Consider the following 14,254-nt stretch of genomic DNA (forward strand, 5'->3'; position numbering starts at 1 on the left):
ATAGTACTTTTATTCGCGAATCTTCTTGTTAAATTGTGTGTGACATTTCTATCAAATACTCATTTAATGCCGTCTATAAGGATTCTTATTTTTATAAATTAATTTTGTAATGAAGTTCTTTTACGCGATATTGGTGCAAACGTTATTTTAATGATTTGTACATTGAAGTGAAGGTATTAAAAATGACTATAGCTTTAACCTACTAACTAATTCTATGGAAGCTGTACTATATCGCCTTGAGATTAAAAATAAATGCCTTTACGTAATATACCGTTAAACTAAAATTAATACGTCATTCATACATACGTAGACGATGTGAGTGGAAGATTCCTACATAGAGTCAAAACAACTTTCAACTATTTTTATTTAGTATGATAATGTACATACATATATTAGTAATCAAAATATTCCTATCGTTATACTTTACGACGGCGTGTTTTTTTCACATAATTTATATAACTTGGAAATTATTGGAAATATTTAATTATTAATAGCAGGTATATTGTTTAAAATCTAATAACTTGAACGAATTTTAATGAAACGCATATTCTATGAAACAGTTTTTTTTATATTAGAGTAAAAAATCAATAGAATCTGGATTACTTTTCCTTTAACATAAATTTGAAATATGTCAATTGATATATTTAAATCGAATGTTGATGAATATTCCATTGATAAACGATTATTATAGGAATTGATTTACTTGCAGATAAACAATAATTCTATTGTATTTAATTACATATGTAATTTAATCTTTAGAAAAGAGTAGCCTCTTCTTGTTGTTTCTCCTTGAGTAACTTTTAATTTAAAAACATATTTTGATATATTGAGTAAATAAATAATGTCTGTAGCTATTTTTCAAGCGTATATAGTTTCATAAACCTCTTTATATCAAAATTTATGTAATAGAAAAAGACACGAAAAATGAACTTTACATTTTCTTATTTACTTTCGAAATAAAATTAAACAGAAACGTCGTATGTATATTACTTTACTTTTAACCTAACAGTCTGACTGTTTATGACTCAGCGTGACTTCGTGAGCTGTTAGAACAAATTTTATTCATAACTTTCAAGTAACGAAATGCTAGTAAATTTTTATACTAAATATTTGAAATGCTTTTCGCTTTCATATTTAAGTTAATGTTGGCTTTGAGTTACAGTAAAATATAATGTCAATTAAAATAACCCTGTGTAACTAACATATTAAGAACCGTCGGCATTATATACTAAAACCATCTCCGTAACGCGCTACATCTTCTCGTATACTTATATATATATATATTAGAAGTTTTCAGACATTACAAAAAAATAGGTGTTACAGTCATAAACATATTATTTTCAATTGAGATTATAGCACGTAAAATATAAGGGTTATGTATATTTATATATTCATTCAGTGAGATTAATGTATAAATCTCCGGTATGTTAAAAAATAGCACCTTAAAATATAATTAATTTCTTTTTTACACAAATACAATAACGATCTGACCCTAAAAAATCTTGGTGTAAATTCAGATTATGTTTTATTTGAAAAAGGTTCGCACAGTCATTGTTCTCACGCCGACTCCCCGGGCGAGCTAGCTCTATCGATCGCGAGTTCTGAGCTAGACCTGCCTGTGCCTGGAAGGTAACGCTTTCCAGTCTATATAGACAATATTAAAAAAAAAACTCTATTGTTTGCCAAACAATGGCTTGAACTGAACTTGTTCGATTGAACACTTTCAACACTAATGATAAAACTTCACCTTTTATCTTGTAATTATATGACATTTGTGAAATAATAATTATATTTTGCTGTTGCTGTAAAATAATTGGATAAAGATTATAATAATTGTCTATTCTGAATTGTGCTTTTGTTGAATATATTATATTTTACTATAATTATGCTTCCCTAATTTTTACCTTCTATTCTATTTTACTTTTATAATTTAATACAAATATATATTATTATTATTATTAAAAATGCCGCATTAAATATCGTATACAATCCACAAAACATTGTATTGATGTGCTATATTTATTTTTTTATTTTTGATCCATTTGTGACCCGTCCGATCCGCGCAGAGGAAGGACATCGCAGGGCTTTTAGTGCGTAAGAATCCCGCTAACCCCGGATCATCCCATAGAGATACGTTAAAAGATTTCCCACATGTAAAAATAATAATTGAATTATTATGAACATAGAAAACGCTATAAGTTCTGAAGATACTTTGTCTATTTAACTTCATAATTATTTAAAATAATATAAACTATAATTACAATCTATTAAGCATATATGTATTTTATACAAACATATCGTTACAAAATATATGTATAATAATTTTAAATATCTATATAATTCATATACATTTTTACGTTCGAGTAGAAACGTCAGTTAAAGTTAAATATCGCATTATAAATGACTTTGTAAATTGACGGATTTATTAGAATTAATGATACCACGTTCCGCCTTAATATTCAGTCCGTAGATGTGCGTTCACCGCGTCGTGAGGTCCATGTTTGACGATGTAGGATTTGCACACGAAATCTCGGGCCAATCATTAAGGACCATTGAATGGAGTGACAAACTAGGTAAGTTAAGGCTGTTGGTAAATAATTTGTATTAATGAGTTCTTACCGCAAATATATATCGCTTAAATCAACTAATGGATGTGTTTTAATAAAGCGTCTCTCTGTGGATTAATTACGCATTTCTATACGGCGTTTAAACGAATATTCAAATCTGCAAACCATGCCGGCATAAGCTTTTCATGTATAAAATTTGAGTTTATAATTATTCATGAAGATAAAAAATAAAAAAGACATGCAATCTTTGAAAGACATTCTGGCCTATTTCTATCCACTAACCTGCAATGTAAATACGTAGTTAGTGAGAGGTCGAGCAAACGCGTGCGTGTGCTCGCGCAGACGCAAGTGATTCTTAAGGCGATCAATCATTTAATTTATAATTAAACTATTAACGAAAAAATAATTTCCGGAATCGTCATTACTGCTGCTATATATTTAATCGCAAATTACATTTTTCCATCAAACAATTTTATTTGAAAGTAACAACTGTATTTAAAAATAAATAAATTAACCTTTTATATTCAATGGCCTTCACTCGGAAATAAAGTAGGGTGCCAATGTCGCAAATACAAACACATTCGTCCAAACCAGGATAAACAGTCGTAGTGCCAATACAAATAAATTGCCATGACGGGGCAACCGTTTGCCAGTGACCCAAACCTAAAATCATTATCATCGAGATACATATTAGTTTAATGTCTAGTTTTGCCAACGCAACATATGAAGCAAATCATTCACGTGGCAGAATGTTAGTAACATTGTGTGACGTGCTGGGCGAATTGTGATTATAGCGAAAAAAAAGTCTTGTATAAAAAAATCGCAGTGATAACTCTTCTGTTTGTTATTTACTTATCGCTGAAAAACTGCAAATAGACTGATAGGTGTTTTATCAGCCCCGAGGCAGTGGCTCTATTTACGGATACAAATAATACCTTATACCATCCGACCTGGCAATCTATACCTACCAAGCCCATGGAAATATCAAACGAACAATGTGGGTCATAAAAATATGTTCGAGAAAAATGTTTTAAACAACATTTTTAAATGACGAAATCGTAAATTAGAAATAGGAGTATTGTATTGTACTGAAGGTGTCTCAATACCATAGATTTATTATTATGAAATATTATTAACTAATATAAACCCCTAGTAGAGTCATTTCAACTGTATAGTGATGATGTTTATTATGTAGACATATAGAGCCTATATAGAGCCGAGATGGCCCAGTGGCTAGAACGCGTGCATCTTAACCGATGATTTCGGGTTCAAACCCAGGCAGGCACCACTGAAATTTCATGTGCTTAATTTGTGTTTATAATTCATATCGTGCTCGGCGGTGAAGGAAAACATCGTGAGGAAACCTGCATGTGTCTAATTTCAACGAAATTCTGCCACATGTGTATTCCGCCAACCCGCGTTGGAGCAGCGTGGTGGAATACGCTCCAAACCTTCTCCTCAAAGGGAGAGGAGGCCTTTATCCCAGCAGTGGGACATTTACGGGCTGCTATGCTATGCTATGTAGACAAATTCTAAACTAAACCATTTTGATAAGATAGGTTAGTCTAGAATATAATTTTTAGTTGTTAGCCGCATATACAACTTCTTTATTAATTTGATAAAAAGTATCACTGAACAAAACATCAGCCAAGACAATAAGTTGATCATAAAGTGTTCGATCTGCGTGTTTCCTATAAATAGAAGATTTATGACAGACTTCCCTTAACTAGTAAATTGTTCCTTGTCACGATATGCATTCATAATAACATATGTAATATTAAATAATGACGTACTATATATGAGCTGATGGATAATTTCACGTTTTTTAATTTTATTTAAGAGTATAATTAAAATTTGTATGTGATTTTAATTATGCGTGTTCACGTATAAATAAATAATTCTGTCTAGTCTTTTGATTATCAATGTTCGTATTCAATTAATCTCTGCAACAAAGTATTTATTCTATATCGAAACAAGGACCATCAAGTGATACCATATTACATTTTTCTTCAAAGTAGTCTGGACATTGTATGTTATATAATGATCAGGCTCTGACAAAAACTTTTGAATCATCATTTAGCATTGGCTATATCGAAAATTTGGACCATAGATTTTATTAAATAGGCTAAAACGAAATTCAAGTCAAATTAAAAAGAAAAATTAATTCTATTTTATTACCTAGTGTATACTCACACACCTTAAACATTATTTTTGTTTACTAATGTAAGCGTTAATGATTGAAGGTTTGAAGTAAAAAAACAGATAATAAAATGTGTAAAATGAATAAGATGTGACCAAGACTCAAGGCCTAGTAACTACTCTTCAGACTCAGACACCCCACTCGACCTCAAACGCTCTACTCACAGTGACCCTGAGAATAATTACGAGTCTACACTTCTGATGATCGAATTTTAGCTCAGTTTGTCGTTTATAATTAACACAATTTATAATTCATAATAACCCATAACCCTTATAAAGTGCAAATCATGATAAAAATATAAAACCTCATTAAAAGTTATTTTTGTTTTTTATGAACTAGTCTAACATCGTTTTTAAAATGCTGATCAGAGGCACTAAACACTGCACGCTCAGTGGTTAGCTAATGCGTCATTAGCTTTCGACTAATGTCTTTTTAACATATAAAGACGAGTTGGTTTATGTGATTTTAATCAGTGTTTAAGACACTGAAGATAAGTGTCGATCCATTTTTTAATGTTTACACGATTATACCACCATAGATCACGAGTAAACTCGAATGCATATTACGTTTTTTTTTTATTATTACGCAATAAGCACAGACATAAAAAGCAAATGTCCCAATTAATTTTAGTGACATATAGATATTTTAAAAATAAATAAGAATACAGAACGATCAAAAAGTTTTTATGCACAATTTAATATATTTATAAATATTTAAGTTTTAAGATTAAATAGTATTATTTACAGACGCATAACGTATTTAACATATTATATCATAGTAAATTTCATTACACTTTAGGCGTCGTAGTGACGTCTATGTACAGAAACATTCTTGATCTAGTCTAAGGTATTATACAATTTTATCTTAAACAATATACCGTAACCTAGTTACGAGCTTAATTATGTAGTTCATATGATTTTAATATTATCTTGCGGTATTTTATTGATGACATCTAGACAGTATCGATTGGATTGGAGTTGTGTTCTTTATTTCTATATATGTAATATTCCAGGGACCATAAAAATAAACATGGCAGACAGCATACTGTCAAAGCGTAGAACGCTGGTATGTAATCTTGATATACGTCTTTCAGCATCCCTGAAACAGATAAAAGGTATAGGTTACCTAACAAAAATTAAGTAGTCTCAGATAAATATATAAATTAACACATTATGCAAAAGTATGTTTAAATAAAGTAAGTAAAAATTTAAACTATTTTTTTTTCTGATTTTGACATTATAACTTAGAGATACAGAAGTAAGCAAATACAAAACAGATCAATGCCATTTTATACCATATTTGTCATCCGATATATATTTTTTTTGTTAAGTAGCTAACGACGAGCTTCAGTGTAATCATTAAAAATAAAATGGTCCAAATATCTAATTCCTTCGAGTTGCAATATTTGGACCATTTTATTTATATAGTCCCTCAAATTTTTAATCATTATTATGGTCGAATTACCGATCGATTCTGATTTTCTTATATCATCATATTTAGTTATAAAAACTTTTATATATTTTAATCGATAACTTATAAGGATATATATAAACATATTTAAGAATAGTCGCGGGACTATCCTTAATTTTTTTTGAAATTATTACAATACGAAATAATATCTCGGAGAATCTTATTTTATGCCCGAATTCTATATTTTGTACCGGATTTGAGATATTTCATTCAATCTGCTTCGTTATTTTATCCAAATAGGTTAGAGGAGATATAAGTCTATTCAACAAACGAATATTTTTACATGTCTGTCGGAATGGAAACATCTAGAATTGCTCCACTTTACCATGAATAAACACTTCAATCTAAAAATACGCCGCGTGTAGCAATATGCGCTAGAAAATTGAATTCATGCAAGAACACATATTTTCGAGCAAGTTTTCAATCTTGGATTATAGGAATGAGCTATGTAGTCTTTTAAATCCTAAATTCGATTTAAAATTGTTTTCGAGACTTTAAACTATGAGGTAATCAGATTTCGAGATCAATGTGAATTCTGTATACGTACATTTTTATATTAATTTACATATATAATATAATATGTTTATAGTTCTTATGTTTCTTACGTTTATTTTATTAAATTGGCTCTTATAATTAAAATATATTTTTTACATTTTAATTGTACTTATGAGTTTCGTCGAAATTCTTTCGCCGGCTGTCGGTATCAGATCGCTTTAAGCAATAAGACCTCCTTAAAATTAATGTCATATAACTTTAATAAGGTTTATTATCCATATAAGGTGTCATGAAATAAAATAAAAAAAAAAAACATTGCAAGAAAAACCTCGTTCTGGCGAAATTTTTTACATCTCCATTTAAAGGGACAGTGTAAAACATTATTTGCATAACCATTTTGTAGGAACATCGTTCCAGAATGTAATGTTCACAAGATTAAGGTCACAGTGGCAATTTAACGTGTGGAAAAGGATTTTAATTCGAAAAGTTTTTAGACACAGCTTCATTTTAGTTTTAGCACTTGTGCCGCAGAACTGACGTTTAATTTAGCAGAGGAGCTGTATGTCGAGATTAAAAACAGTACGTTGGGAACAACTCTATACTATATGTGAAAATATCGATGCAGATTTTGATTGCATAATAGTATTCAAATTTTTATATTGTTTGACTGTTCAGTTTACTGATTTCTATCTTCCTGACATTATAGATTTGAAATTTGAAAAAAGAAGACACATCATCGATCAACTAATCACCCTAAAAATATTTATAGATAAATCAGTTAATAATTATAATTTGGATCGTGCTCAACGGTTAAAGAAAACATAACCAGGTACATAGGTTATCCTGCATGTTGGACGAAAATCTACCGTGTCCGGTGTACAAACGGACCCCTATTAGAGTCGCATAGTGGAATAAGATCTAAACATTCAGCAGTGAGATATATACAGGCTGTTAAATGTTTAAATAATTATTTTATTGTTATGAAATCAATAATATTTTTAATAATATAAAACTTATAACATACCAATAAATGGGGAGAAGACGATATTAACCAAGCCAGTGGCTAACATGAATAGCGCGTAGGCTCCTGTGAAATCTTTATGGGCTACGTGGTTCGAGATGACGAGTGGGCTGGTTACGTGCAGCCATGCCCGAAGTATACCCAAAAGACTCGTTACGACAGCGACCCATACAAATTGGCGTACATGAAGAATTACTGAAATTAGAAAATAAAAAAAATTACCAATAAATAATAACATGTTAAAAATATATTACTGAATAAGGTATTGTACGCTGTGCAATATTTTATAGATAATAAAAAAGAATTAAATATTTTCAAGGTATTATATAAATGCATATATGATCGATGAAAAATAGTAACTACTCCGTTTCTAGCCGGTAGAATTTTCATTTCGTAGCTGTGGTAGCTTTCAATCAAGTACAAAATTTTAAAATAACTATTAAAGTGTACCTAATAAAGTATATAATATTACAGTTTTGATATATTGCGCAATTCATATTCGATTTTTTATTATATATTAACTCGTATTAATTTTGAGATTTGTTTTATTGGAAGGTTAACGAATATATTGTAATATTTGGTTGAATACACTTTCATGTCTAATGTTTTATATCCAACCAAGTTTGGTTTAAAGTATTTATTATAATTATGAACATGGATATAAACACTTGAACGCATTTGAATAATTGCTTATTCTTGCATAATTTATTATTATGACGCTGATGTAGAGCGACTTGAATACGTTACAAAAATAGCTCATAAAGTGTAAACATTTCCATTATTATGTACAAAATTATAAATGTCTACAAACTATGTAACAAACTTATCGAATGCTAATATTAGTTTTTGGGCAATCATTATAATAAGCTTAAGTACTTGGATAAATAAATAGTTCGATACCTATTCTAGCTGTCAGAGTTAATAATGTTGCCACGAAGAACAGTAATCTTGTGTTCACATTGACGATACTGCTTAAAAATGCAAGACCAAAACGACCCGCGACATCTGCGCCGGCGCTGATTGATATACATGCCGCTACTTCATTCTGAAAATAATATTTGAAAGGTTATTTATTAATTTCATCATTTAAATACCTTTAAAAGTAATTAATTAACATTCGTATATGTTCCAGTGTTGGACAAAGGCCATTGCTCCCGTTAAGTAAATATTCTGAATCGAATTCCACCAGATTAATCCAATGTATGTCAATGTAAACACGTGTTCCGTTTCAGTCTTATATATGTATGACGTTTTCACTTACCGCTTAGGAAATAAAACAATTATAAACTAAAATTAATAACAAAAAGACTTTACGCTGCTTGTCTCGATTTTTGGGTTCTCATCTCATATTATTATTATTATTCATAAATACTCAATGAGCACTTACCGTATCAAATCCATATTGATATAAAAGCATCGGTTGTAAGATGAAAAATATCATATCGGAGAAATTAACAAAACTTTGTCCAATACATATATTGCAGAAGACGGGATCTTTTAAAGTTTTTACATTTAAAATTTCCAAGAAATTATTTCTGTAAAATAAACACTATTTTAATTAAGTTTATATGTCAAAAAAAATAGTTAAAAAATAATCATAGGCAATGTATGGCACGCCATGGCGTCAGACGAAGAAATCAGGTAAGGTAGAGAAGACAATGATGAGTCGAATCATTATATAGATTCAATAGATGTTGTAGATGCCAATATAACATTTTTTACAGCATGAAACACAATATCTATTATATTAAATGTTATTTCACTATACTCATATCATGCGATATTATGTAATTCAAACGGTTGTAATAGTAAAAATTAATATCATACCCAAGTGTGGTTATTGACTTTTTCTTATCAAATGTTTTATTTTCATTCGAGACATTGCTCATTTTATGATCTTGTAGTAAATCAACATTTTCATCTCTTTCCTTCGTTACTTCTATCTCATCTGTAAGAAATCAGCCGTGATATAGTATATTATAAAAGACGCTAACAATTTATATGAGATAAAAATACTTGCTGTTCGTGTTTTCTTAATATTTGTTACCATTGTAGACATTCCTGGAAAAGTATGTAAAGATATTCCACTTATAATGAGTAAGGTTGCTCTGAATCCGTAATTTGATAATATCATTTTTATTAGTTGAGGATACCAAATTAAAATGACTCCTTGCGTCGCTTTTATTAAGCTCATCACTTGAGTTCTCTTCTTCACAAAGTAATGGTTTAAAGTTGAGTAACAAACAGGGACCATCATTCCGAAACCAATTCCCTGAAGTAACCCAAATGTAAAGGGAAGTTGATTTGCACTTGTTATGATTATTGTTAGAAATGAGCCCATCGTCACGAAGAAGGCTCCGATACAACCTCCGATTCTTAAAGTATAGCTCTTAGACATCACGTTCAAAGTTAAACCTAAAAGAAACATAAAATACAATATTATTGTGGATAAATTGAGGTAATTTCGTTAGTGACGTAGATCTTTGTAACCATTTTAGTCTAACAGATAACAATATAGATTCAATTTTAGTTTTCTTTGATTGGAATTTAAATTAACGATTATTCTAGTCCCCTTTGATTCTATTTAGAGTTATAAGCTTATTTGGAGGAGAATTAGCAAAAGTAGCACTGGTAAAAAAACCATAAGTTCACACACACCCGAAGTGGACTAGTGTCTGATGCAGATATCGTGTGATTAATGGCCCTCTACGGGGCGCCCGTTTGTTAAAAAAGATGGTCGATCATCTACCGCTACAGAACTAAGATCCAAAATTTGTAGTGGAGAGTAGTCATCGATAACGCACGACATCCTATGAGGTATTAACAATCCTAGCGCGCTTTCCACCTTTGGATATTCTGGCGAATATAGATGCGAGAGTCTATCAGCAAACCCGTCATAACTTATATAATTAAAAATCCTACATTAGTTAGTCCACAAGGGGGCCTTTCTGAAGGTTTCCATTGCATAGACATCTTCCAACCCACAACGGAGCCGCCTGATGGTGTAAATTAGAGACCTTTTCCTTGAGAGCCCAGCTTTAGGACATTTACAGAGGGTGACTTACTTTTTACTGTATTTATCATTGAACTGTAAGATATTTCTTATTTCATACGTCACGTTTACTTACCTCCTATTGCTAACATCATAGAAAATACCCCGTGAGCTGTTGTTAAGGATTTGGCATTTGAATTTGTCTCAATTATAAAATCCTTGTATATCAAGCCAAACGAGTTCACGTGACCGATGCCAGCGATCTGGAAATTAAAAAATACAACTCAGTTGTTATACATTCTTTTTTTAGACTTCTAGAAGGTACTTGTATATAGCGATTTGTTGAAGAAATTGTAACAGCTGTTTTTTATACTATTATTTTGTTTACATCTTTTTAGTCTGTGTTAGATTTTTACAACGATATAATGAATGTATAGCTGACGGTCTTTAACGCATAAAACGTGTGTATACCTAGTAGATTGAAGGTTAGTGCAACAAAATAAACACAATATATAGATATTATATAGTTATATATAGTTTAGCTGCTCAAAATAATGTAATGTTTTAATATGTATTTAACACAGATTAGAGCAGATATTAGAGTACCTATTTCCGATATGAGTCTATGCTATTTACAGAATTAAATAATAATAAATATGCAATCTATTGAATTTCACAATTCATTATTATCGCTGTCATTATGACTGTATTCAAACATATTATTTATTAATAACCGATATTTGAATAAAATGTCAATTATAACAATATGAAATATATTAACAAATTATATTAATTATATATACTTAATAGATATTTAAAATAAAATAGAATTTGAATGTAATACAAGATATTATCATATTTGAAGACCCTAGGTATCAGAATAGTTTTTCCTTATTTATATTCATTGCAATTTGATTCATATCTAGTAAATGTTAGAGGCCTATTTCAAAAAACACAATCAATGTTCTGTATCTTAAACATATAAAATGATAACAACGATTTAGTTTCTAAGCTAGATAAACAAAGAAAGATATAAATATATTCCGTTTAATGCTTCACTTCATGCTTATTTTATATGCATATTTACATTTAATAAATATAATTAAATAACTGTGTGTACTTACAAATGTAATAATAGTACCAAAACACACCATGTATCCCCATTTGTCTTTATCCGAAGCACATCGTACACTTTTCTCCGTATCAATTTTTGTATTCATTCTTATAAATAGTTTCGTTGTTCCTTCACTATTGCCACAGACAGACTAAGCTACCGGATGCATTAGATAAAAGTCTATACGTGTCAGCTCATAGTAAATGGACTGTGTGTTCACACCGATAAAACTTCTTTGTTCGTTCGCATCTGCAATGTTAGTGCGTTTTGAAATAATTTCACTGTTCGTATTTCATCGTGACATTTTGTTTCTTATCATTACGATTATTTACATTGATAAATCGTTGATAATGCTATTAGTTGTGACCATAGTTAATGTATTCAATATTTTCTAATGTTGTGAAAAAGGTCATGCCATTTTGTGTATTTATAACGAAAATATAATTTTCGTAAATATGACCTTTGTTATTGTTTGTTGCAAAATTAAATCCCGGGTCTAAATCCCAGATACGCATCTACAAGAGTCCCAAATCTCAAGCGACGTGATTTCGAAAGACAAGTGTTATTTTTGAAGATTTATTATTATAAGCATTTGTCGAATGTTTATTAACAGTGAAAAATATTTATTGTCAGTTATGTTTTATGCTTTATTTCTACGAGTTAGTCATCTTTACAATGTTATGCTATTGTTGTTCAAAAATTAAACACAAAGTTGTATATAACGTTTAAAAGGTCTATATAATAATAGATCTGATTATGTATGTCTACAAAAATAATGAAGTTAAATGCGGACGTGCGATCATTTTTGTAATTTTTATCATATAGGTACGTAGGCGGACGGCTAAATGGGTCACCTGATGGTTACTACCGCACAAAGATATCTTAACAGTAAGAAATTTTCAAACTCAAACTCAAAATCCTTTATTCAATATAGAAGCATTACACTTATTGATAGTCAAATTAAACACTACCACCGGTTCGGAAAAGGAAACACCCTGACCTGAGAAGAACCGGCGAAAGAAACTCAGCGAAAGCCACTCCTTAAAACAATAATGTGCCACGAACCGTGGGAGCTAAGATATTATATCTCTGTAGTGCCTGTAGTTGGATATTATACCCTGGCTCACGCACCCGTCAAACCGGAACACAACAATACCAAGTCCTGTCTTCGGCGGTAGAATATCTGATGAGTGGGTAGTACCCACCCAGACGGACTTGCACAAAGCCCTACCATCAAGTAAATCAATTATTGAATAGTATATCATTTTGTAGACTTACAACTACGTATATGTGGCGATACAAATCAATTATCAAATATCTAGAACAGCTTTGCTTTAAATAATTAAGACGGATCTTCATTACATAGTATTAATCAAAGTAGCTTACAGCTGTCTGTCCCTATGTATGCTTAGATCTTTAAAATTACACGACGGATTTTGATACGGATTTTTTTAATAGATAGATTGATTCAAGAGGAAGGTTTATATGTTTAATACATGCCCAATATAGTAGAGAATCACTGATAATTTTAGAGACATTCTGTATTCTAAATATATTTAGTATTAGCATTGCACCCGCACGAAGCCGGGGCGGGTCGCTAGTAATTAATATATGATATCTAAGCGTTGGGATTGAATTACAATAAAGAATGATAATAAATTTTATAACGAAGAACAACCCGCTGACTGGCTTTTTTTTCTTGTGTTGATATACTCGATAAATATGAAACTATATCAATAATTAAGTATAAACACCAATTTATTGTAAATCCGTTGAAGACAAGGTTATGTCCCGGACTAATTAATTAGGTGACTGAGGCGTTTCATTCTAGTTCGTGTATCGATTACGTAAAAAATAATTCAAACTATATATTGCAAAATTAAGCTGAAGGTTCCCTTAGTACTGTGTTATATATTATTACAATATAATAAAAAAAATCTTATGATGGATAGATCAAGGAAAAAAGCTAATAATAACAAATTCAGAGGATACATTGCATATTTATTTCTATGTCATTGAATTGTTATTAATTGTTTTAGAAAAGAGGAGGAAGTGCTCTATATGATGTACGTTAACAAAATTATTTTTTAAGTTTTTCTATTACTGAATAAATAGGAATCAATGTAACTTAAATGAATCTAGCTATCCACTCCCTTAAGTATGTACACACACACATACATACAGGCAGACGGGGTTTTTTCGTATTTATAATATTACTGTAGAATTATAGATATTACATACAAAATTAAAGATGTGTTGTACGTTTAAACGTGTGTGGCTTAAACCACTTTCCTGCATTAAATACATGCTTGTTAATTCAGATACAGTCACAGTTTGACAGATAGCTTTAAACTTTAAAGCGTCGTCATTATAAAAATTCAGGAAAGCTTAAAAA

General features: G+C 30.4%; 2 protein-coding genes across 7 annotated transcripts in view; one reads left to right on the forward strand and one right to left on the reverse strand.

Moving 5' to 3' along the window:
• LOC125067601 (solute carrier family 12 member 4) overlaps window positions 1-14,254 on the forward strand; it is a 343,127-nt gene that overhangs the window by 103,066 nt on the left and 225,807 nt on the right. The window lies entirely within an intron of this gene.
• LOC125067649 (monocarboxylate transporter 1-like) lies at window positions 5,461-12,100 on the reverse strand. 2 transcript variants are annotated; one of them, XM_047676362.1, is made up of 8 exons: window positions 11,897-12,100; window positions 10,882-11,008; window positions 9,770-10,168; window positions 9,581-9,701; window positions 9,141-9,288; window positions 8,654-8,798; window positions 7,757-7,948; window positions 5,461-5,865 (listed from the first exon to the last, which is right to left on the reverse strand). In XM_047676362.1, exons 1-8 carry the CDS (start codon window positions 11,963-11,965, stop codon window positions 5,720-5,722), a joined length of 1,347 nt encoding a protein of 448 aa, XP_047532318.1. In that variant the 5' UTR covers window positions 11,966-12,100; the 3' UTR covers window positions 5,461-5,719. The 2 variants fall into 2 exon arrangements, with proteins under 2 accessions (XP_047532318.1, XP_047532310.1); XM_047676354.1 differs by having other exon boundaries at window positions 11,870-12,100.

This window comes from Vanessa atalanta, chromosome 1 (assembly GCF_905147765.1).
Source record: "Vanessa atalanta chromosome 1, ilVanAtal1.2, whole genome shotgun sequence".
NCBI lineage: Eukaryota > Metazoa > Arthropoda > Insecta > Lepidoptera > Nymphalidae > Vanessa > Vanessa atalanta.

Coding starts and splice junctions, on each gene's coding strand:
- LOC125067649 (XM_047676354.1), bottom strand. CDS start 11,965: ATGAATACAAAAATTGATACGGAGAAAAGTGTACGATGTGCTTCGGAT. Junction 9,702..9,769: donor TAAGAAAACACGAACAGCAA/GTATTTTTATCT, acceptor GATTTCTTACAG/ATGAGATAGAAGTAACGAAG. Junction 7,949..8,653: donor AACTCTGACAGCTAGAATAG/GTATCGAACTAT, acceptor TTCTAATTTCAG/TAATTCTTCATGTACGCCAA.